The sequence below is a fragment of the Amia ocellicauda genome, chromosome 3, assembly GCF_036373705.1.
Source record: "Amia ocellicauda isolate fAmiCal2 chromosome 3, fAmiCal2.hap1, whole genome shotgun sequence".
Classification (NCBI taxonomy): Eukaryota; Metazoa; Chordata; class Actinopteri; order Amiiformes; family Amiidae; genus Amia; species Amia ocellicauda.
In genome coordinates, this window is record NC_089852.1 from 43,916,250 (window position 1) to 43,941,969 (window position 25,720).

Below are 25,720 nucleotides of genomic sequence, written 5' to 3' on the forward strand. Positions count from 1 at the left end.
AGTGTCTCAGCTACTTCCTAAGCACGTCATCCGTTCACTTGTCGGGGAAACTACAAATGTACGTATAATAACAATAATAATACATTGTATTTAGAAGCGCCTTTGTGGGTGCACATGGACACTGTACAAAAAGTTTACCGCACTGCACCACTTATCTACACCAAGCTACCATTACAGAGTTTATTTGTTGCACCACATTGGTGTGTTCATGCTGTTTTTCCAAAATTATAATTTGGTCGCCTCGCAATCCTAAAATATATATTTTTCTTCTTTTCTGACACATCCACACCATGAGGACGCGCACTGTGCAGCCAGATGGATGGCAGGTTTGTAGGCACGGTGTTTGACTGTGTGATGCCCTGGCCTGAGGCCTCATGAACTCACTCCGTAAATGATTTGAAAACTGATAATAGAGATCATTTATTAAAACCAGTTAAAGAATATCATTGAAAATATGTTTGATTTATGTATTTTTTTCTAGGGCCCCCCTAGTGTCCGTGGGCCCTAAGTAGCTGCTATGTCGCTTATGCCTAGAAACGGCTCTGTGAATACATCATCACACTGTATATCGACAGTCACAATCGGCGTTCAATTTCTTCTATCAAGGAAAGGGTAAACTGTACAAATTGTGGTGTTGCACGATTAACTCATTTGAGACAATTGCAACATGTTCTTTAACATAGTATGGCGAGGAAATCTGTTATAAATAAGGACAATGACAGATATCGCAATGTTTAAACTAACTACACCCATAGACAGTTATGAACAACCCTGGAATGGATTCATTACAGACATTTTACCACATAAAGGAAAGAATTAAATCAAAAGAATACAGGTTTTAACTAAAACAGCAACTCTGATTAGGCTACCACGATTATAAAAGTCAATAATCCTTACAAGATTTTGAATGTCAAAATAACGATTTAAACATATCTAGCCCATAAGTGGTTACAAAAATATATTTTATAAAATATACATTTACAACCATTTCTACCAACCCTTCAGACCACGTACCTTGTAACAGCTGAAATGTTTGCACAAACCTGTGAAGTGGGCGGAGACATTAGGGGTCAAAACGGGGCGGAGTCTGGACTAGCCAATCATCTTTGCCACAGCGTGCTACCTGCAAAACCGCACCTGGGCATCAAACTGCGTCAGTTCTCCAACGCGCCACACGGGGGAGGGCTTCTCCAACATTTCACGCCTACTTAGTTCGTCCTGGACTGACTGCATCTTATCTGCAAAATAATATTAGTAAAAGCATCTCTTGTGCAGAAAATCAACACATCGCTTTCTCAAATTAAATATCTCCCTTCCGTTGTTCCTCCACGAAAATCAAAACCTTATTAATATGAATATACAGCTCTGGAAAAAACTAAGAGACCACTGCAATTTTTTCTTTAATCACATGTATGGCAGCCATTCCTTTCCATTTACATTTTTATTTGGAATTTGGGAGAAATGTTGTTAGTAGTTTATAGAATAAAACAAAAATGTTCATTTTACCCAAACCAGATTTGTATTTTAAATAGTAAAACCAGAGAAACTGATAATTTTGCGGTGGTCTCATTTTTTATTCTGTACACTGAAGATATTTGGTTTGTTCATAGACATATAATTGTAACAGCCCACATTATAGATTTTTTCCAGTCTGTGGATGTTGCTATCCTGAATGTGATTGAAAATATGAATCGTTATATAATTAAGCAAATGAATGAGTTAATTCGTGACAAATAAATGTTTGCAATGTATCCCCATTTGGTTAGCATATATTGCCATTGTGTGAAGGATTGATAGAATAGACATTATTCCAATTATTAAAATGTTTCTTGAAAATCATAATTTAAATCCACTTTAACTTATAGCATTTCTGCCTACTGGCCACAAATGACAAGTACATGCAGGTGTTCCCTGGACCACAGATACAAACATAAACCTGCTTAGTTGTGAAAAATATACTCACAAAACCTTTACAGCATCTGCAGCCATACATTACAGGTGTTCATGACAGATAAATGGGGATTGAAGAGAAAAGCATCTGGGTTGTTTAAGACACTGAAGTCAATTCCCTCTAATACTGTTAAGGTTTTCACAAGTCACCTGTAAGAGGTTTATTTGTGTCCTGATTCTATCACAATCCTAAAGCATCCTGAAATAATACACACTGGCTCCCACCCTCCCACACAGACAGCACTCCAGTTCAGTCATAAACAAAATATATTTATTCCATACCATGTTTTGAAATTATATGGTTAACTATTGTATGTTTTAGGCATTGGGCATGGCTCACATGTGCCTGTGAAAGATAGAATTGAACAACCAAACTAACACAAAGCAGACATCACATGTTTGCAGAAATATTAGTGATGTTGCAATCCAGTTACATTCACTCCACAGCACATAATCTTTTCCTGGCACAGATGCCATTTAACCATCAATCTAGATGCCCTCGCCTTTTGAAATCAGATCCACTAGTACTTGCATCAGTTACACTACAATACAATGCTAGGCACCTAGTTTCTTATGTTTCTCATTATCAGCATAGAAGGCATATCCAAATACACTTTCCTCCATCAAGTAATACTCATCCTTGCATATGACGGTTTTGTAATCTTGAAGACTGATGTGAACTGAGCCAAGAAATTGTTAAGGTTTGAAAACATGAACACAAAATTCACAGGGCAAAGCGAAACTTGAAAGGAAATAAAAATAAACTCCAAGTGGGAGACATTAGTGTTAAATATGACCTTGTTATTAAATATAAATCAATCATCTATTAGAATTTACTGATCAAAGAGTAATGGCAGCTGAATATTGAATTCCAGGAGGGAATATCTTTAATTAACGGTAATCACTCTCTGTTGCTTCCCAGGAGCCCCAAGAGTAATGAGGTCCAAAATGTCGAGCTAACCTTTTAACAGCTACTGATTACATAGCAACAACTGTTTAATTAGTTGGTCTAATAGGCAGATATATGTATTACCACCAGATTTAACTGGCAATTGTCATACAGAGGAACAGTTAATTAAATCCTTATTATTAGAAATAGGAGGATGTTAAGATTAAAAAGAGAACTGCAGCCTGGAGTCAACAGTTTACAGGAACCAGGTGTTAAGTTTTGCATTAATACTCTGTTTAGCACATATAATTAATGTCAATCATACACTGCATGCTTCACTTCATTGCAGGCTAATAACCAATCTGTATTAAAGTTTCCACCTTGTGTGGAAATCCACACCCCAGTACATTCAGTTTTGATCTATGTTGATATACATTTCTGTGGGCTTTAAACACACTATTAAAACTTTACCTGCACAAGAAGAGATCATGTACAGTGGGGGAATAAAGTATTTGATCCCCTGCTGATTTTGTACATTTGCCCACTGACAAAGAAATGATCAGACTATAATTTTAATGGTCGGTGTATTTTAACAGTGAGAGACAGAATAACAACAAAAAAATCCAGAAAAACGCATTTCAAAAAAGTTATAAATTGATTTGCATGTTAATGAGGGAAATAAGTATTTGATCCCTTATCAATCAGAAAGATTTCTGGCTCCCAGGTGTCTTTTATACACGTAACAAGCTGAGATTAGGAGCACTCTCTTAAAGGGACTGCTCCTAATCTCAGCTCGTTACCTGTATAAAAGACACCTGTCCACAGAAGCAATCAATCAATCAGATTCCAAACTCTCCACCATGGCCAAGACCAAAGAGCTGTCCAAGGATGTCAGGGACAAGATTGTAGACCTACACAAGGCTGGAATGGGCTACAAGACCATCGCCAAGCAGCTTGGTGAGAAGGTGACAACAGTTGGTGCGATTATTCGCAAATGGAAGAAACACAAAATAACTGTCAGTCTCCCTCGGTCTGGGGCTCCATGCAAGATCTCACCTCGTGGAAGTTCAATGATCATGAGAATGGTGAGGAATTGGCCCAGAACTACACGGGAGGATCTTGTTAATGATCTCAAGGCAGCTGGGACCATAGTCACCAAGAAAACAACTGGTAACACACTACGCCGTGAAGGACTGAAATCCTGCAGCGCCCGCAAGGTCCCCCTGCTCAAGAAAGCACATGTACAGGCCCGTCTGAAGTTTTCCAATGAACATCTGAATGATTCAGAGGAGAACTGGGTGAAAGTGTTAAAGATAAGACCAAAATCAAGCTCTTTGGCATCAACTCAACTCGCTGTGTTTGGAGGAGGAGGAATGACCCCAAGAACACCATCCCCACCGTCAAACATGGAGGTGGAAACATTATGCTTTGGGGGTGTTTTTCTGTTAAGGGGACAGGACAACTGCACCGCATCAAAGGGACGATGGACGGGGCCATGTACCGTCAAATCTTGGGTGAGAACCTCCTTCCCTCAGCCAGGGCATTGAAAATGGGTCGTGGATGGGTATTCCAGCATGACAATGACCCAAAACACACAGCCAAGGCAACAAAGGAGTGGCTCAAGAAGAAGCACATTAAGGTCCTGGAGTGGCCTAGCCAGTCTCCAGACCTTAATCCCATAGAAAATCTGTGGAGGGAGCTGAAGGTTCGAGTTGCCAAACGTCAGCCTCGAAACCTTAATGACTTGGAGAGGATCTGCAAAGAGGAGTGGGACAAAATCCCTCCTGAGATGTGTGCAAACCTGGTGGCCAATTACAAGAAATGTCTGACCTCTGTGATTGCCAACAAGGGTTTTGCCACCAAGTACTAAGTCAAAGGGGTCAAATACTTATTTCCCCCTTAACATGCAAATCAATTTATAACTTTTTTTGAAATGTGTTTTTCTTGATTTTTTTTTTGCTGTTATTCTGTCTCTCACTGTTAAAATACACCTACCATTAAAATTATAGACTGATCATTTCTTTGTCAGTGGGCAAACGTACAAAATCAGCAGGGGATCAAATACATTTTTCCCCTCACTGTGTGTATGTGTGTGTGTATATGTATATGTATATGTGTATATATCTGTGTGTGTATATATATATGTGTGTGTGTGTGTATATATATATATATATATATATATATATATATATATATATATATATATATATATAAAAATATACAATATAAAACACCTAGCTCTAACTTAATTTTGGAAACCAGACCATTATTAATCATTAACCATTACTGAACAGCAATCAATCCATACTTGTATCAAAATAAATCTTCTTCTAGTATACACCTGTGGCCACCCAGTAAATAAATGTATTGTGCACCAGCAAATGTATTGTAAAATGCATTATTATTTTTTGACATATCCATGAACCAAGTAAGTATTAAACACAGACAACCCTTTCAGTAGTAAATCCTATAATTCCAGCTTACATTTATGTGATGGAGCAAGGCCTATCCCTTTGTTTAAAACAGTGACTCTTTTAATGTTTTGAGTGTAACTGTGAACTCTATTAAAACAGTTTAACCAATGCCAAAAACATAAATGTTATGTCCTGTCTTCAAGTTATGGCAGCACACAGAAATTATAAGGGGGAAAATATTACTTTACCTTTGGGTTTGTTTGTTTGTGTATGGATGTGGGCAGCCATCTTTTTTGTATTGTAAGGGCAATGAGGCCATTACAGAGGCCATCTTTCTTAGGGGTTTTATGTTCTTTCCCTACCATACCGTTCCTAAGAGGAGGCCCAATATGTTTTTCTTAGTTTGGTAATTACCTTATTTGCATTTTTTTTTTTTTGCACATATGGGGGGGTCATTGCTTCGAGGCACTTGATACATGCTGTCCAGAGTGAATTCTGCTGGTCAATACATGCTATTATGACTGTATTGGGTGATTCGAAAGGCAGTCCTCGACACATCAGTGAGGCAATACACAAATGAACCCATCAGCATCTGTGATCTGTAGTTCAATAATGGTTATTTGAAAATGTGTCTGTGTACATGTACACAAATATGTGGTCATAAATCATGCTTTGTCACCAAGGTATAAGTAACATTATGTACTAGTTTAGTTCTGTGATCAATATAGAGACTCAAGACTGGATGTTGAATTTCTAGTAGGCAGTCATATTTACACGACGAATGTCGTGAAGTAAGTAGTGACGTCAAATAAATGCAATTACCTATAAGTGTAATCTACATTTCATATAGCCTAGATATAGTCAACATTTACACGTAATTCATATACATTTATTTAGGTATATGGTTGTGTAATGATCCAAGTGATGCAGATATAAAGTATAGCCTACATTTTGATTATCAGACAGATAAACTGGGAAAGTGATGTTTTATATAACAGAGGGCAAAAGACTATATTAAGTGGATAGCGATGTATGTGCTTGTATAAACAAAAATAGTGATTGTGTTTGTGCAAATGTGATGGACATGATTCTGCAACTTTGACAATTGGTGTAATTTAAAGATTTTTATTTTAAAATATTAATTGTTTCTACACTGCTGGGGGTGACTCTATCTTTAAATCTATCTCACTATCTGTATGTCAATCTAAGTATCTATCTCTATCTCTCTCTGACTCTCTCTCAATAAATGTATTCTGTAGCATCTGCAAATCTGTCTCTTCTCTATAACCCTTGGATTTGAGGTGGATCATACCTCTTTTAAGCATTATGGGGGATTAATACACCGACATGTATCCAAACCAATTCGACACTGTCAGCTGCTGGTGCGACATAATGAAGATTCGTTTGCAGTGATCATGTGGTTTCTGGCAAGGGGCTTCGACACATTGTATCGATACATTGTGCTTCTGAAGTGTCGATAATGCTTCGTGAAGCCTGCTTCGAGCATGACATCACTATCAATAGGAGAGAGCTGTTGAGTTGTCTGTTTGAGTGTTGGTGGTTAATTGTTAAGCCTATTTAAGGATTTTTTTCGTTTTCTTTCCTTTACCCCCCTCTTCCTTCTCCTCTTTATTCCATCAATTGTCTTCACTTTATTGAGACTGGGGTTTTTCCTGTTTTTTTTTTTTTTTTTTTTTTTTTAAACCAACAATGCTGTTATGGACACTTTCCTGCCTTTCAAAATTAAATTATCAATGGATGTCTGTATTTCCAATTTTTATGCTGACAACTGACAGTCGAAACTCTGCTGCAGTACCTAATGATGGCACTCTATTTCCCTGGCTTGTTTACTGCAACCCAGCACCACTTTTCCATGGAAGTGGAGTGCACACACTGTGTCCCTGCAACTTGTTTTTCCTGGTCTTCCAAATGGACAGTTTAGCCTGTCCCAGTACAAAATTCAGAAACCCCGTTCTAAATCGGTGTTTGCGAGTGAATGATACAGAACATATAAAACAACCCTCAGTAGAACGAATATCTACAGAATTAAAAAGATCCCCCAGAAAAAGAAAAAGTGGCACCAGCCTAGTATAATAATAAAAAAAAAAAAAGATGAACAAGTGTCTCCTCAGAGCCACTGAAAATACAGTCCTGACTTGCAGCTGGATCAACTCTGTGGACATATTGTCCCGTGGCCACAATGCCGTGAAGGACCTGCCACTGGGAGGGGGGCTTATACAATGTTCTCCATACGGGAGCTGCATCCTCCACCAACTGGAGGCGTTCACTCCAGTGAGAGGCAAAGGCTGACTGGAGAGCAGAGGAGTGGAGCACCTTCACACTCAGCAAGTACAGGGCCCGTCAGTCTGCTGTACGGAACTGCAGATGTTGCAGCATCTCAGTAATAAGAAAAAGCCTCCGATCTGCGCAAACAGCAGGAGCCACCAGGAAGGAGGGGGCACAAAAAAGAGAGAGAGAGAGAGAATTTTGAACGCCAGCAGGGGCGAACTGTGAAACTGTGGAACTGCCACTCGGCTTCCAACAAGGCCGACTTCATCTCAGTCTTCGCCTCCCACCACTCTCTGGATTTCCTCGCTCTCACCGAGACATGGATCTCCCCTGAGAACTCAACCACCCCTGCTGCCTTATCCTCTCTGTTTGTCCTGTCCCACTCCCCCCATCTTACCGGGCGGGGAGGAGGAACAGGGCTCCTGCTCTCCCCTTCTCTCCTCTTCTCTGTCCCCCATTTCTCTCCTCTATCACCACTAACTGCTTTGAATTCAAAGTGCAACTCACCTCTCCCTCTCACCTCTTTCTTCTAGTTCACTTGCCTCCTTCCTGGATGAACTCGACTTTCTTCTCAACTCGCTGTCCTCACCTACCATCCTCCTGGGAGACTTCAACATCCACCTCTCCAACCCCTCCCACTCTGCCTGATTTCTTCCTCTCCTTCACTCCTTTAATTTATCTCTCTCCCCGTCTCCCCCGACTCACAAGGCAGGCTGCCAGCTAGAGCTTATCTTCTCTGGAGGCTGCTCCCCTTCAACACGCTCTGTGACACCCATGGACATCTAAGACCACCACTTTATCACCTTCTTCCTTTCTCTCCCCTCCCTCCTCACCCACCGTAATCTCCATCTCCTCTCTCCACCCTTGCCTCCACTGCTCTCACTCTCCTACCTTCCATTGACTGTTTCTCCCATCTGTCTGTCAACTGCACTACCTCCTCTTTGTTCTCCTCCCCCCTTGTTTCTCTCTGTCCTCTCACGTCTCGTCCTGTCCGTCCCTCCCCTCAGCCTTGGATCTCTTCCGTCCTCCGCTCAACCCGATCCAGTCTGTGTGCTGCTGAACAGAAGTGGAAAAGGTCCAAACTCCAAGCTGCCCTTGAACTCTACAGCTCTCTACTGTCCATATTCTCCTCCTCACTCACCTCAGCCAAGAAGTCTTACTTCCAATCAGTCTTTGAATCCACTGTTAACAACCCCCGCAAACTCTACTCCACCTTCTCCTTACTCAACTGAGACGGCTCTCCTGGCAGTCACTGACTCCCTCAGCTGTGCTCGGGCGGCCTCCCTCTCCTCAGTCCTCATCCTCCTTGATCTCTCTGCAGCATTTGACACTGTCAATCACTCCATCCTCCTCTCCTGCCTCGCTGACCTTGGGATCTCTGGGACTGCTCTCATCTGGCTCTCCTCCTACCTCAGTGACCAGTCCTGCCAAGTGACATGGCGAGGTTCCTCATCCACCCCCCAACCTCTCCTCACAGGCGTTCCCCAAGGCTCCGTCCTGGGCCCGCTCCTGTTCTCTCTCTACACTCGCTCCCTGGGCCCCCTCATCGCCTCCCATGGTTTCTCCTACCACTTCTACGCTGATGATGCCCAGATCTTCCTGTCTTTTCCCTTTTTTGACCCTCTCATCCCCTCTTGCATCTCTTGTTTGTCTGTTATCTCCACCTGGATGCACTTGCACCACCTCAAGCTCAACCTCTCCAAATCGGATCTCCTCTTTTTTCCCCCCTCTTCTTCACTTTCTGTTGATCTCTCCATCTCAATCCCCTTGGAATCCACCACACTCTCTCCTTCTTCTTCCGCTAAGAACCTAGGAGTCACCCTCGATCCTGCGCTCTCCTACACCCAGCACATCACCACGCTGACACACACCTGCAGATTCTTCCTGAGCAACATACACCGAATCCGTCCCTTCCTCACCGACTACTTGACTCAGCTGCTTGTCCAGTCACTGATCCTCTCCCGCCTGGACTACTGCAACTCCCTCCTGAACGGCCTGCCTGCATCTACTACCCGCCGCTCCAGCTCATCCTGAACTCTGCAGCTCGTGTGGTATTCTCTCTGCCCCGATTCGCACACGCTACTCCACTGCTCCGCTCCCTCCATTGGCTCCTGATACCGGCACGCATTCAGTTCAAGACACTGACCCTCACCTACCACTGTCTCGACCACACTGCACCAAGCTACCTTCAGACACTCGTCTCTCCATACATCCCCTCCAGACCACTGCGGTCTTCCGGTGCCAGAAGACTATCTCTGCCTCCTCTCCACTCCCCTTCCTCCAGAGCCGCTCCTTCTCATCCCTGGCCCCTAAGTGGTGGAACGACCTTCCCACCAAAGTCAAAACAGCAGAATCCTTGACCTCATTCTGGGGCTTACTCAAGACACATCTTTTCAGACAGTACTTGTAATTTACTCTCCTGTAAGATAGCACTTTACAACGTTTTATCATACTACTTGCCTTGTGTTGCTAGTACATGTATTATAATGATTTCCCCTCTGCTCCCTTTCCCTTGGCCCTTGACTGTGACCTAACATCTTGTCTGCTCTCAGCTCTTACAATCCAGGATGTAAACCTCATATTGTATAAACTTATGTAAATTGAATTTGTAAAATGTATTATGCTTTGAATTGCACTGTTATGTAAATTGGAATTTGAAATGTTTTGTGCCTTGAACTGTATTTTTTGCACTTTGTACTTTGTATTGTGATTATATTTTGTAAGTCGCCCTGGATAAGGGCATCTGCTAATAAATAAATAAATAAATAAATAAATAAATAATAATAACTGAGTCTCCGTGGGTCGGAGCGGGTCCTTGCAGACAGGGGCCTGGTTGGAGAAACATTAGCTGCTGAACGCCGTGTGAACCTGCACTGGGCACTACTGGGGTTGTAGCGAGTCCCAACTCGTGTAATTAAACTGGGTTGGCGCAGCGGGACTACATTGGGACCTGGTGGTCACTGCCAACCATGACAAGAACAAAAAAAAAAATGGCAAAGTTATTCCACTTAAGGAATTTGAATCTACAATAATACTCTCACACAATAGATATTTTTTTCCTTTTCTTTCAGCATTCTGTGTTTAGTCATTAACTTCAGCATTAGGACAGGAGAGCTCTTTTCCATGTTAAAATGCACATAGAACTCCTTGGAGTATGGCAGTTTTGACACTGAAGCTGACAGAATAAGAAACCACATACAATGCTGGTTTACATATTAAGGATTTATTTTCAAAGATTTACGCCATGCCTGTTTAATGTCTTTATTTCTCAGACTATAAACAAAAGGGTTAACCAGAGGAGTAATAAAGCAGGCTAGTACAGACAGTGAGATGACAACGTTAGGAGGAACAGTTTTGATCTTTGCGCAGATATATATGGTGGTATGGGACATGAAGAAGGTTAGAACCACAACAAGGTGAGAGGAACAAGTGGAAAAAGCTTTAATGCGCTCTGCTGAAGATGCAATTCTTAAAAGGCAAGTGATGATTTTACTGTAAGACCAGATAACAATCCAAAAAGGAAGCAATATTACCAGCAATGCAATGCCAAGAGCAAGATCGATTTCAAAGGTAGTATCTATGCAGGCTAATGTTACTACAGGTGGGTAATCACAGTACCAATAAGCAATCTTGTATTGTTTACAAAATGGCAACAGTGAAGCAAGAATAACATTTGCAATTGGTCCACATAATCCTAAAATCCAGGCACAAATGGTCAATACAGCACATTTTTTGTTTGTGATAATTGCACTGTATCGCAGTGGATTACATATAGCTACATAGCGGTCATAAGCCATTACAGTGAGCAGAAATGATTCAATACTTTCAAAGGCAAGGTAAAAGTACATTTGGGAAAAACATCCCATATAAGAAATGACTCCGTTGCCCGTGATGAACACTGCTAACATTTGTGGGATGACTGCCGTTGTGATGACGATATCAATGAAAGATAAATTAATAAGAAAAAAGTACATTGGTTTGTGAAGCCTTTGGTCAGTTACTACCAAAACTATGATCATGAGATTTCCCACAATCACCACAATGTACAACATCAACAAGGCCACGGAAATCTCAGCGTAGAAGTTCACAAGGCTCAGGTCTCCCCCAGCAATGACAAACTCCTTGATTGAAGAGGAGGTCCCATTTGATCTGGATATAGGAGTTTCATCTTGGAAATAAAATGCATCTAAAAATCATATGGTGCTCTTTTACAACCACATTTAATTTACATGCAGAATCACAACCCTGCAATTTCAGGAGAATTTCAGGCAAAACATGTTATAAATTAAAAAAATAAATGAATAGGAACAAAATAATAAAACCAGAAAAAAAATCGCGATTCGACATCTTTTAGAAGGACAACTTATAGTAGTAGTATGGTAATAGCTGTATAAGCAATATTAAAAACGTGCAATATGCCGGTAGTGTAATATTGTGTCGATTGTGAAGCCAGTCCTCAGTGGCGCAGGAGACCCGGGTTCGAGTCGTCGCCCTGCCGCGGCCGTCACCCCCAGTGCGTTACATTGTGTTTATTGTGTCTCAGTCGGAATTTAATGTATATAGTGAGGTTTAAATAATACTTAATCGTTTAATCAAACATTGAAACTGATACATTATCATGACACTTCACTGCTGTGCACTAGACGTGTCCCTCCACACGGGACTGCAGAGACGCTGAAGCGCATTGAGCCTCATCTGAGTAACGACATCATATCACTGCACTAAGTCTGTATGTGGGGCTGTTATACTTGCCAACATTGAATGTATAACATATTTAGTGTTTTTTATGTATTTATTATTTATTCATTCATGTTATTTACATATTTAAAATATCCATATTTGACGTTTAACAGATGTTAACTTAATTTAAAAAGTGGATTATCCCACAGATGTTTAATGCATAATATGCTGTATATAACTGTATATAAAAATTATTGTATTATGCATTATTTGACATGATATAACTAATTTTCAGAAAAGCATTTAGGGTAAATAAGTAAAATGAATTCTAATGATTGCATTTTATATACTGTACTATGTTTGATTGTAACTTTGTTTTGTACTGAATAAATTACTTAATAAGACAAAGACATCTGCTACATATTTGCAATAGTAATAATTTATATTAAGGTTTCTCTGTTTACATTAAACAACTACCACATAGTTTCCATTGTTAAATTAATATATTGTTCAGCTTTAATAAGCCAACGTGTTAATGAAATAACACATTGTTTGTGCTAATATACCTAAACACAACCTGTGTTAAATTTAACACGTGTTGTCCTTAATCACACTCAGTAATGTGTTAAAAAAACAACGCATCAGGTGTTGTTTTTAACACATTTGTTCTAAGAGTGCAGTTTTAGTTATTTTACAAAATGTAAAAGCAGTAGATATTACGTAAATATACACTGACCAAAATGAAGGTGCATTGGTAATGATTGAGTGCAAGTGCAAACAAAACAAAACAATATGGAAGGATTAATAATGTAGCCGAATGAATAAACTTCTACTTCTTGTGTTTAACGGCAGGGCAATGGGAGAATCTGTGGGACTTTGTTTTGGGGGTAGATTGTGATTTTAATGGGGTTTTTAAATGTACTTTAGCATTATAATCCTCAAATGTAATGTTTGATGAAATGTGATTCATGCATTTTACTGCACTGCAGCAATACTGCAACATTTAAATTATGTATTCATTGTATGCTGCACTTATTCTTCATTCTATAATGTTGTGACATGCTTTGGCATTTTGTTCCACTATATATAATTAAGATTGATTGATTTAATTTGAATGAGGATTATAGATTCTCATTGTCCAAAATATAAAGGGACATATTCCAAAAATGACCGAGCTAGTGATGTGCTTGCTATTAGTATTGATTTTTTATATTTGCAAATTGACAATAATCTGTGAGCAAAAATTGAACCTGCATAATTATAATCTTTTGTGAGAAGAATATGTGCCTCATGTCATTCAGCTTCATACTCTGCAGCAGACTCCCATTACAGACTGGAACTGCACTTGCTCTCCAGACTACAGAGGGATAAGGCGGTGGGTTCAAGGTTAGGGGTGGTTGGCAGTAGATGCAGGTGGCGGGTGGGTGGGATGGTTCCCTCTGTCCATACTTTTTAGATTTTTCTGTATTTATTTGTTTTGTTAGCATGTTTGATTACTAACTTAATTACAACAAAAAATAAAAATAAAAATAATAATTGTATATATATTGGTTACAAAAATGCTGTTTAGCCCCTGTAAAAACTTTTATATCCCTCATTTATCATTGGCACCGTTTGGCACTTAGCAAAGTATACAAACCAGACTTTGGGCACTCCTGCCAAAAAAGGTTTGCCATCCCTGCTTTAGAAGGTATGTGCTCAAAATGTATGTCTGGTGTTTTGTTAACTGTTGATGTTCAAAACCTAAAAAAGGATTTTATAAACTAACAAACTAAGTATAACAAATTCATGAGATATGAAGACATAAAAAAACTAAATAATATCAACTGCAATAAGGTTTCTTGGTCCATATCAAATACTTCATATACATAAAATCCGGATATTGTTATTACTTCCATAAACATCCAGGAAAAAGGCTTTAGTGTCCAGTTAATGCTGCCTATTATTTGCCTTCTACTTTCTCCTCATGGAATATATACAGTATTTTGAATAAGCTATACAGTAGTTGCTGAATGTTAAAATAATTAGGCAGAAAGATAAAGAATATGTGTTAAATAATTTGAATATAGCATCAGGATAGTCGAATATACTACACATTCCTGACCTAAGCTTAAAGCATGTTAAACCTTACTTTTTAAGACGCTGTATCTTCTGCTTCTTGTTGTGACTTCCATCTTGTCCAAGTCACTGTAACCATTTGGTCTTATTTTAAATCTGCCCAATTATTAAACAGCAATGTGTATTTACAAGGGGAGTAACAGAGCCATGGGTACTCATTAGTTAAGCTTTGGAAGGGACCGATTTAGTTCCATCCCAAAGTAAAAATGAATGACAGAATATAATGAAAGTGTGTCATCCCCACTCCACAATCCCATTATTCTCCACCAGAGGTCGTCATCTCCCGAATTCTAATCTGTCTTTCTCATTCCCCAGCATCAATCATCCCACTGACATTCCACAGCACCATGTGCACGTCCAACACTCACCTCCACTCTCATTGGGTCAGCACCTCACATCCCTGTCCTCTGCCTCACTCTGCTCTGTATATATACCCCCTGTTCACTGCATTCTCTGCTAAGTCTTGACTTTCTTCATAGTGAAGTGGTTTTTGCATGTGTGTGCTATTGAATCTTGGATTCCTTCTTCTGCCTTGTTTGAATGATCACCTGACCTCCTGCCTGCCCCCTTGATAACTCTCTTGCCCATTCCTAAAGGATCCTGTTTGCTGGCTGTCAACCCTTGCCTGTTTCGACTCCCCTGTGCCACTCCACACCTCGTTTGGTCCCTCCTGTGTCTGACATTAGATTGATTAATATTCAGTCCTCAAAAATTCACAGAGGTTGTTTTATTTTAATTAGTAAACTATTTGATATTCAGTATTGTCACAGATTAAATGCAGCTACAAATCACTGCAAATTAAATGCAAATCATAGATTTCTTAAAATAAACAGGAAGACAGATATTGCAACATAAATAAGCTTAAACTGAGTTTAGAGTATAAAACACAAATAAACACATATTTTGTGTATACATTTATGTGCCCACTGACATATCGGTTTGATAATTGTTGCCCTGCCAGGCATAAACAATAATGATTTGCTTTAATAAACAACAGTAATAACACTTTTACAAAGTACCAGCAAGATATACATTAATTTTTTTACACCCTCAACCTATCGAATGATGTAATTTTGACCTGAGGTATATCTTTTGTCATCTCAGAGGTGCTATATTCTCCGGGATCACAATTTAAAGTGTCGCACACCATCAGGGGGGTAGGGGGACTCTGTCAGTGACTTTGGTGCAGACAGACTGATCAGCTGCTGACACAGAGCTGTGCAACCCACAGCTGGAAAACCCGCTATTCATAAAAGGTGTTGCGTCTACCCCCGCAACACAGACAGAAAGGTGGCACATGTATGCTCCTCCAGTGACCAGCCAGTGTGCCCTGAGCAAGCATAGTATGAGTCAAATTGTATGTCATGACTGCCCGTAGAAAACAAGGTTTATTCTATAATACAAAGCAAACGTGAAAGATCTGCATATGTAAATATAATGGATTAGTTCATACCTAAATATCAGTAATAAGTGCATAGCTGTTATGCTAGTTAATTGTTCGTTTTCATTGTTGCTTGAAGCTCTTTGAGACATGATATTGATGTTCATACTAACCAGATGACAGCTGTTCAGATTAGGCCTGTTAGGTGGTGTTCCTAGGTCCTGTAAAGGCCATTATTTTTAAATATATGTAAATGAACACATCTATATTGAAATGAAATGTTTCACAAGATATGATACTGTATGAATTAGAGAATGATTTAGATGTAAACTCAACTTTATACTACTGATATGGACAAAGTTTCACAAAATGGTGGTTAGAAAAATGAAAATGATATTTTTTTGCTTGGTTATTTGAGGGAAAACAATCAATTTACTTGTGTATTGAAAGCCTAATAGTAAAAGTGTTGATGTTTGAATGAGGTGTGTTTATTTCAATATTTACATTTTGGGGTCAAAATTATGTTTGTTTTAGTACATAAATGTTAAAAGAAATAATTACTTCAGAATTCTGGAAAATAAATTATACTGCAATCAAATGATAGTAAATCCGTTTTTTAGTACTGATGTGGATTGTACCTGGGGAAAAAAGCTGAGGAAACATTTATATTTTCGTTTGACATAATATGCAAATTAGCTGTAATTCTGAACCAAAGAGTACTTAGAGTATTTATATGACTGTAGTCTGTGTTTATTTAACTTTGTGTATGTATGTTTCAGTATACTATTACCATTATAATCTATAAAGAAATGTATTTATCATCATTACATAATGGGGGAATATGTTAAGAAATTTCATAAGCATTTTAAGATACCTCTAAATTATCCTTTTGGCTTCCAATTACTAGAAAATACACATTATCTTAGAATATGTAGGACATTCCAGTTACCTTTACACAAAGAGATTGATGCTGAGTTGTCTGTCTCAGAGTTGTTTGCTTTGTGATTCTCCATTTACTTTCACTCTGGTGGTTTATAAACTCTATTGCCTGGCATGTGGTGCACTCTTGTCAAGTGACACAAGGTGGTGCAAATGTCCAATAAAACAGTTAAATGTGTTTATTCTGTCCTATGAGGATGTTAATCTGGACTTGCTTTGTTGCTTCATAGGCCCCTTTCACCTTTATTCACAGAATCTGAATCATAGAAATCAATCCTTTAAGTGCAGCATGCTGCTTTGATTATCAAACTTGCAATAATGTATATTGCATTTGTAGTTAAGACTGAATGAAAACATGCAGCCTAACAGGACTCCAATAAGAAATGATGAATAGGACAAGCAAATGCCAAATATATAAACTAAATTATGATTTTATTATTGAAAACAATTTAGGAATTCACCAAAAGGGATTATACCAAAACAAAGGACATATTTCTATGTATATAAATGCATATATTTGTTTCCTTTATTTAAGATTTGCTTGAAGGCATAGTCTTTATTTAAATGCTTGTTTATTTCTCATTACACTTGTTTAGAGTTAAGTCTCCTGTTGAGTTTAAGTATTTAACTTTGTGTATGTATGTTTCAGTATACTATTATCATTTGAATCTATGAAGAAATGTTTTTATCATCATTACATAATAGGGGAATATGTTAAGAAATTTCATAAGAATTTTAAGATGCCTCTAAATGATCCTTTTGGCTTCCAATTACTAGAAAATACACATTATCTTAGAATATGTAGGACATTCCAGTTACCTTTACACAAAGAGATTGATGCTGAGTTGTCTGTCTCAGAGTTGTTTGCGTTGTGATTCTCCATTTACTTTCACTTTATGATTTTATTATTGAACACAGTTTAGGAATTAATCAAAAGGAATTATACCAAAACAAAGGACATATTACTATGTATATAAATGTACATATTTGTTTCCTTTATATAAGATTTGCTTGAAGGCATAGTCTGTTTATTTAAATGTTTGTTTCGTTCTCATTACACTTATGGAGAGTTAAGTTTCCTGCAGTTTCTTCAGGGGAGCCTTGCTAATAATTAACTCCAAAGTGAATACAACCATCTACTACCATTCTCATTAACCACTCTGTCTAATTATCAGTGATGGAGAGCACAGCTCAAAGCAATTAGCCACAGTTCAGTTTGATGGAAACCATACCTGAAAACATTGGTCTGCAGGGGGCTTAAGGGGCCTGGCGCGAGTCATGCCGTTAGAATGCAGAAGCTATCGTGGTGCTTTTCCACTTCACCATAGTGCCACACTTTGAGTGGGGGTCTGGGCAGCACAATGCATATTTTTATCAAACCTACAAATAATTCTGTAATATGAGTGAATATACTGCTTAAGTATTTTAACTACACTATTTCATTACAAACCATTCATCCACTTTGACAATATTGGTTTATTGTTCATCTGGGTGTGAAAAACATCAAGCTCTCATTTACAGTGTATTAACAGCCCCAAATGATCAAAACATGTATAGTGAATTATACTCATTAAAATTGTATAGATACATGCAGTGTTTTTGTTTCATTCTTGATTGTTCTGTATCTGTATACTGCATTTTGGATGCATCTTTAAAATATTCAATGTAAAAAAATAAATAAGGGTAAATAGATTCATAATTAGTTTATTCTGATTTTATGTTCAGTGTTACAATTCATAGCTTATATGAACAAGGAGAAGACCCACCCATCAATACTTTTTACTGTACTTTGTAATGTCCTTTCATGGGAAGAATTATGATAATTTTCACATAGTATTTTCTCATCTTTAAAGTAAACAAAGAGTAAAGTCTGTTTATGAGCAAGTGCTTTTCCAGTTCAATGGAGAACATTTGTCACACTTTGTTCTCGATGGTTGGAATTTGAAAAAAATTAAGCAAAGCTTGCAATGAAGCCAACAGGTTTGAAAGCTATTCTGCTGTCTCTTACAGTGGGGGAAAAAAGTATTTGATCCCCTGCTGATTTTGTATGTTTGCCCACTGACAAAGAAATGATCAGACTATAATTGTAATGGTAGGTGTATTTTAACAGTGAGAGACAGAATAACAACAAAAAATCCAGAAAAACGCATTTCAAAAAAGTTATAAATTGATTTGCATGTTAATGAGGGAAAAAAGTATTTGATCCCCTATCAAACAGCAAGATTTCTGGCTCCCAGGTGTCTTTTATACAGGTAACGAGCTGAGATTAGGAGCACTCTCTTAAAGGGACTCTCCTAATCTCAGCTCGTTACCTGTATAAAAGACACCTGTCCACAGAAGCAATCAATCAATCAGATTCCAAACTCTCCACCATGGCCAAGACCAAAGAGCTGTCCAAGGATGTCAGGGACAAGATTGTAGACCTACACAAGGCTGGAATGGGCTACAAGACCATCGCCAAGCAGCTTGGTGAAAAGGTGACAACAGTTGGTGCGATTATTCGCAAATGGAAGAAACACAAAATAACTGCCAGTCTCCCTCGGTCTGGGGCTCCATGCAAGATCTCACCTCGTGGAGTTTCAATGATCATGAGAACGGTGAGGAATCAGCCCAGAACTACACGGGAGGATCTTGTTAATGATCTCAAGGCAGCTGGGACCATAGTCACCAAGAAAACAATTGGTAACACACTATGCCGTGAAGGACTGAAATCCTGCAGTGCCCGCAAGGCCCCCCTGCTCAAGAAAGCACATGTACAGGCCCGTCTGAAGTTTGCCAATGAACATCTGAATGATTCAGAGGAGAACTGGGTGAAAGTGTTGTTGTCAGATGAGACCAAAATCAAGCTCTTTGGCATCAACTCAACTCGCTGTGTTTGGAGGAGGTGGAATGACCCCAAGAACACCATCCCCACCGTCAAACATGGAGGTGGAAACATTATGCTTTGGGGGTGTTTTTCTGCTAAGGGGACAGGACAACTGCACCGCATCAAAGGGACGATGGACGGAGCCATGTAACGTCAAATCTTGGGTGAGAACCTCCTTCCCTCAGCCAGGGCCTGGTGGCCAACTACAAGAAACTTCTGACCTCTGTGATTGCCAACAAGGGTTTTGCCACCAAGTACTAAGTCGAAGGGGTCAAATACTTATTTCCCTCATTAACATGCAAATCAATTTATTTGAAATGCGATTTTCTGGATTTTGTTGTTGTTATTCTGTCTCTCACTGTTAAAATACACCTACCATTAAAATTATAGACTGATAATTTCTTTGTCAGTGGGCGAACGTACAAAATCAGCAGGGGATCAAATACTTTTTTCCCCCACTGTACATGGTAGGGGAAGAGATTTAACACTCGCAACGGAACCCTACCCTGGATGGTCCGAGCCACCTGCGACTCCCGCTCCTCATGCCAAGCCTCAAATTTAGCCCATTGGGTATTCTGCCCCTCGAAGAGTTGTTTCCATACCGCCCCGATAATTTGCACAAGAGGTCATCGTCTCCTGAATTATGAGCAGCACTCCAGACATTCCATTCCTCACCACCATATGCACATGTTCCAGCATTCCCAGTCTCTCAGCTAAACTGAATTGACTTCATCTAAGGTAAACTACAGACAAGATTAACTTTAATTAGGGCAAAGTTAAAAGAACAAAATTAATGCACAGAATGCTAAAACTAGTCTGAAACTAGGAAAACAACAAGATGGCTGCCTCTCACCTGTACTGTCCTGTGTCTGTCTTTGGAAACTTGTAAATACTTCTGTTCTCCTCCCTCACCTCCTCTCATGTCTTGTTCTGTTAATCCCTCCTCTCCACAGGAGTCCTCCGTCCTGGGCCCCCTCCTGCTCTCTCTCTACACTCGCTCCCTGGGCCCCCTCATCTCATTCCATGGTTTCTCCTACCATTTCTATGCAGATGATGCCCAGATCTTCCTGTCTTTTCCCTCTTCTGACCCCTCATCCCCTCTCACATCTCTTCCTGCTTGTCTGCAAATCCAAACTCCTCTTTTGTCCCCCCTCCTCCTTGTTATGACAGATAATGTAATAAAATACAGATAATATAATAACTCAAATAATAATTTGCAGTTTATAACATCATAATACTGATAGCATAATTTATTGATAATGTAATTAAATGTCCCTACTGAAAATGTAATAACTTTGTTACATTGGCATTTATTAAGTTATCCGTATGATTATTATTATTTTTTACGATAATGTAATAATTATATCAATAATGTAATGACACTCAAAAATATTTTTTATTATCTAATGTGCTACATGTGAAAAGAGATGATTATGTTGGATTATAGTATGAAATAAGTGGTTGGTCATTACTTTGAATATAATTAGGTTACCTGTTGTAACTCTTCAGCAATTATGATTGTTTGCCTTTGGTGAATTATCAGTGTGTAAATAATTTCAAACTGTCTTAACGATAATGATGATATTGGCAGGCAGGAAACTTCCATGATTGTGTTCATATTGTAAAATTCACAATTTTAAACACTTTTGATGTTACCACAGATTATGATAGACCAGTGGTCTTTCACACTGTTATCTCTTTATAAAGGCAGGAGGTTTGGTCCTGGTCATCTATTTATTGTGCTTCCCATGACTGTGTGCTTGCCTATAACGCCTTGATTTGCCTATACATTTGTATTGTAAGGTGATACAACATGCAGTAAGAAGTAGTGATTCATTGTAACATATAATATGTCATTTTGCTCTAAGGTTTGAATGCTCAGAGAGTTCTATATAACTTGTTTACTTCCATGGCAGGAAAAACAATTGTACATAATGAATCATACAGAAAGACATAGCATTGACACCAAGCATTGAATGCATAAGTGATGTGGGTCATGTGCCCTGTCTAGATGCCAAATATATTATGTTTGCACCATTGTTGAAGCAAGATTTTGTAACCCATGTATACATTTAAGCCTTGTGTATTGCTCCAGAGAGACCAGCTGCAGTAGTTCTGTGTAGCTTTGGAGCGCTTCATTGTAGCTGAATAAACTATTTTGCTATTATTTTAGTTAAATCGGGTGCTGAGTATTCTTTTTCCTCCAATCTATTGAGTGAGTAAATTTCTCCCTATCATAAGTAATTACCCCCTTTGCTATGACACACCTGACTGAGCTGTGGTGAAACCAATTGTCACGTAATTCAGTGGAGTCCACGTCTGTGCAATTAAAATGTGTCTCATCATTTCAGGTTAAATACACCTGTATCTGGGAGGTTCCACAGTTGATTAGTACAATTCCTAACAATAATCATGAAGATGAAGGAACATTCAAAGCAAATCTAGAATAAGGTTCTTCAAAAACACCAATCAGGGGTAGGATATAAAAATATCTGCCGAGATAGAGGCAAGAAGGGCATTAGTCAGTGAGGCCACCAAGAGGCACATGGCAACTCTAAAGGTGTTAGGCTGTGTGTCCACCAAAGCGTTTTCCGCAGCTGAAAGCGCCCGGCTGCGAGCGCTTCAGAGCGCCCTGGAGGTGCAGCGCTGTTTCAGTGCTATGATACGGAATATCCGTGGTCATGTGTTGAAGTGCCTAATACCGCAGATAGTTGGTGTTGCTAACAAATACTGACTGTACAATGTCGGCACAAGGTAGAGGGAAGGCTGAAGCGCGTAGTGAGAGGATGGACGGTCGGTGTGATATTTGTCCCGCCCCTCCTCCACTGTGATTGGACGGCTGGGTAAAAAGTGACAGTGAAGAGCGCTGCGTTTTACCCAAAGTTGAACATTTTTCAACTGTCAGGGACCAGAAAGAAACGCCCAGCGCTCAGCTCTCAGCGTGAAAAAGACGCTCAATGCCGCATCATGCTGCCGGCGTTTTAAAAATGCGGCGCTGCCTGGGTGCTTCTCAAAAGTGGTCTTTATGGGAGAGTGGCCAAACAAAAGCCATTGCTGAAAAAACTCAAATCAAATCTCAGCTAGAGTTTGCCAGAAGGCATGTGGGAGACTCTGAGACCAAGTGGAGGAAGATTCTAAGGTCTGGTGAGACCAAAATAGAGCTTTTTGGCCTCAATGCTAAGTACACCTCATCCTGAGTACACCATCCCTACCGTGAAGCATGGTGATGACAGCATCATGCTGTGGGGATGCTTTTCTACATCAGAGCCTAGAAACCTTGTAAAGATAGAGGGCAAAATGGATGCAGCAAAGTACAGAGAAATCCTGGAAGAAAACCTGCTAAAGTCTGCAAGAGACCTGGGACATGGGAGAAGATGTATCCCTTCCTCACCGACCACTCAACTTGACCTGACCCCAATTTGAACACACTACTCCACTGTTCTGCTCCCTATACTGGCTCCTGATCTCGGCTCGCATTCAGTTCAAGACCTTCCACCTCACCTACCATTGTCTCAACCAGACTGCATCGAGCTACCTTCAGACCCTCTCTACGTACTCCCCTCCAGACCTCTCTAGTCCTCCTTTGCCAGAAGACTAACTTTGCCTCCTCTCCACTCCCCTTCCTCCAGAGCCCACTCCTTTTCATCCCTGGCCCCTAAATGGTGGAACGACCTTCCCATTGAAGTCAGGACCCCATTGAGTCCCTGACCACCTTCCAGCGATTACTCAAGACACACCTCTTCAGACTGTACCTGTAACTTAGTTGTTATTCCCCTGAGTGGCTCAGCTCTCCTGTTAAATCTCATTTCATACCTCATTTTCATTGTATAACTTGCTTTTACATTGCTAGTACACATGTTGTTTATATTGACAGACCCTATGTCCCCTTTCCCTGAGCTACTAACTATGACTTCACATTAGGGGTGGACGATATGGCAAACATTTCATGTCACAATATCTTCAGGCAGCATCACGATCCACAATATTATCACGATTCTTTTGCATGTTGGTTTTTAAGACTATTTATAGTGTTAGCGAACAGTTAAACAAAACTAATTTCCCTATTTGGAAAAATATAACCCTAAAAGCCAGGACACAAAGAAAGAACAAGAATAACAGAACATACAGGCAAAGTACCTAACAAACTGTTTTTAATTAAATGTGCACTTAAAAGTATAAACATTCAACAATATAAACCAACAGTGCAACAATTGAAAACGATCAAGCAAATTATAATAGTCACCCTGAGTGACTTTTTAGCAACATATCTCCTCTTCTAAAAGAAGAAAAAGTATGACAGTTCAGATAGTCTGGTCATGTTTGTTTTGTATATACGTGCGCTGCTCCACCAATGGGATCGGTGGGATTCTGCAGATCTGTGCTACAATGACTGGACCACTTTTCTTCCAAGGTTTCGACTTATATTTCAGTAACACTCATTATATATTTATAATATATATTATATAAAGCAATATGCAAACATGTATCAGCAATTCAACAGCTTGGAATTGATGTTGTTTTGGCTTAATCTGAATTAAAATCGTTACTTTTCAGATCAGAATAAATATGTTTTCGATTATTATTGTATTAAACACATGCATATTTTGAATAAAACCACAGTATGTTAAACTATCTAGATGAACAGTACTCTGAATTGAAACTAGTTATGATACTTTTGACCCAGCAGCAGTGCTGTGTGGGGGATGGGTTCAGCTGTGTGGCACAGCATCTCTGCATTGGAATCCCTGTGTAAACAGACTGACTTGGTCAAAAGTTGACCAGCGCACCTCTTATTTTCATGCTCATATCTGTGAAGTCCCAACCAATTTGTTAAAAACAACTACAGATATGTAATATAGACAAGCACTTGGATATGTAATGTAAGTGTCAGCTATGCGCTGATTGATTTACTTTTTTTTAAACATGAGGTAAAGGGAATAAATGTGTTTTTTATTTATTTATATTGGGCCTTTTCTATAGCGCATTCAGATCCATATTGGTGAAACCCTCTACTTTAAATTCATATGCAGTTTATTTGTCAAATCATACTTCTAGTAGTGGGACTTTTCCCTTTTCCCTTTCGGTGCGACCAAAATTTTTGGTGCCGCCTGGCGGAAAAAATAGCTAGTAATAGTAATTTTATTGACACAGACATTGAGTATATTGATGTATCAGTCATGTATGATTGATTTAATAGCAAGTTATGATAATCGGAGAGAGTAATATACACCAATCAGCCATAACATTATGACCACCTGCCTAATATTGTGTAGGTCCCAAAACAGCCCTGACCGTCGAGGCATGGACTCCACTAGACCTCTGAAGGTGTGCTGTGGTATCTGGCACCAAGACGTTAGCAGCAGATCCTTTAAGTCCTGTAAGTTGCGAGGTGGGGCCTCCATGGATTGGACTTGTTTGTCCAGCACATGGACAGATGCTCGATTGGATTGAGATCTGGGGAATTTGGAGGCCAAGTCAACACCTTGAACTCGTGATTCATCAGACCAGGCCACCTTCTTCCATTGCTCCGTGGTCCAGTTCTGATGCTCACGTGCCCATTGTAGGCGCTTTCGACAGTGGACAGGGGTCAGCATGGGCACCCTGACTGGTCTGGGGCTACACAGCCCCATACGCAACAAACTGCGATGCACTGTGTGTTCTGACACCTTTCTATCAGAACCAGCATTAACTTTTTCAGCAATTTGAGCTACAGTAGCTTGTCTGTTGGATCGGACCACACGGGCCAGCCTTCGCTCCCCACATGCATCAATGAGCCTTGGCCGCCCATGACCCTGTCACCTGTTCACCGCTTTTCCTTCCTTGGACCACTTTTGACCCAGTCGTCTAGCCATCACAATTTGGCCCTTGTCAAAGTCGCTCAGATCCTTACGCTTGCCCATTTTTCCTACTTCTAACACATCAACTTTGAGGACAAAATGTTCACTTGCTGCCTATATATCCCACCCACTGACAGGTGCCATGATAACGAGATTATCAGTGTTATTCACGTCACCCGTCAGTGGTCATAATGTTATGGCTGATCGGTGTACATGTTTTGTTCCCCCATTGAGGAAGAAAAGTGCACGCTGTACACGCTCTACCAATAGGCAACCACATACAATACTGCATGCAGCCATACTGCGCCGTGTAATTTTATAAACAATACAGAAAAATAAATTGAGACAAATATGTAT

At 39.6% G+C, this 25,720-nt stretch overlaps 1 protein-coding gene across 1 annotated transcript; it reads right to left on the reverse strand.

Moving 5' to 3' along the window:
* Positions 1 to 1,119: 1,119 nt before the first annotated feature.
* LOC136747146 (olfactory receptor 6N1-like) lies at positions 1,120 to 17,940 on the reverse strand. Its single transcript, XM_066700099.1, has 4 exons — positions 17,893 to 17,940; positions 11,076 to 11,663; positions 7,410 to 7,563; positions 1,120 to 1,238 (listed from the first exon to the last, which is right to left on the reverse strand). Exons 1-4 carry the CDS (start codon positions 17,938 to 17,940, stop codon positions 1,120 to 1,122), a joined length of 909 nt encoding a protein of 302 aa, XP_066556196.1.
* Between the last annotated feature and the right edge of the window lie 7,780 nt (positions 17,941 to 25,720).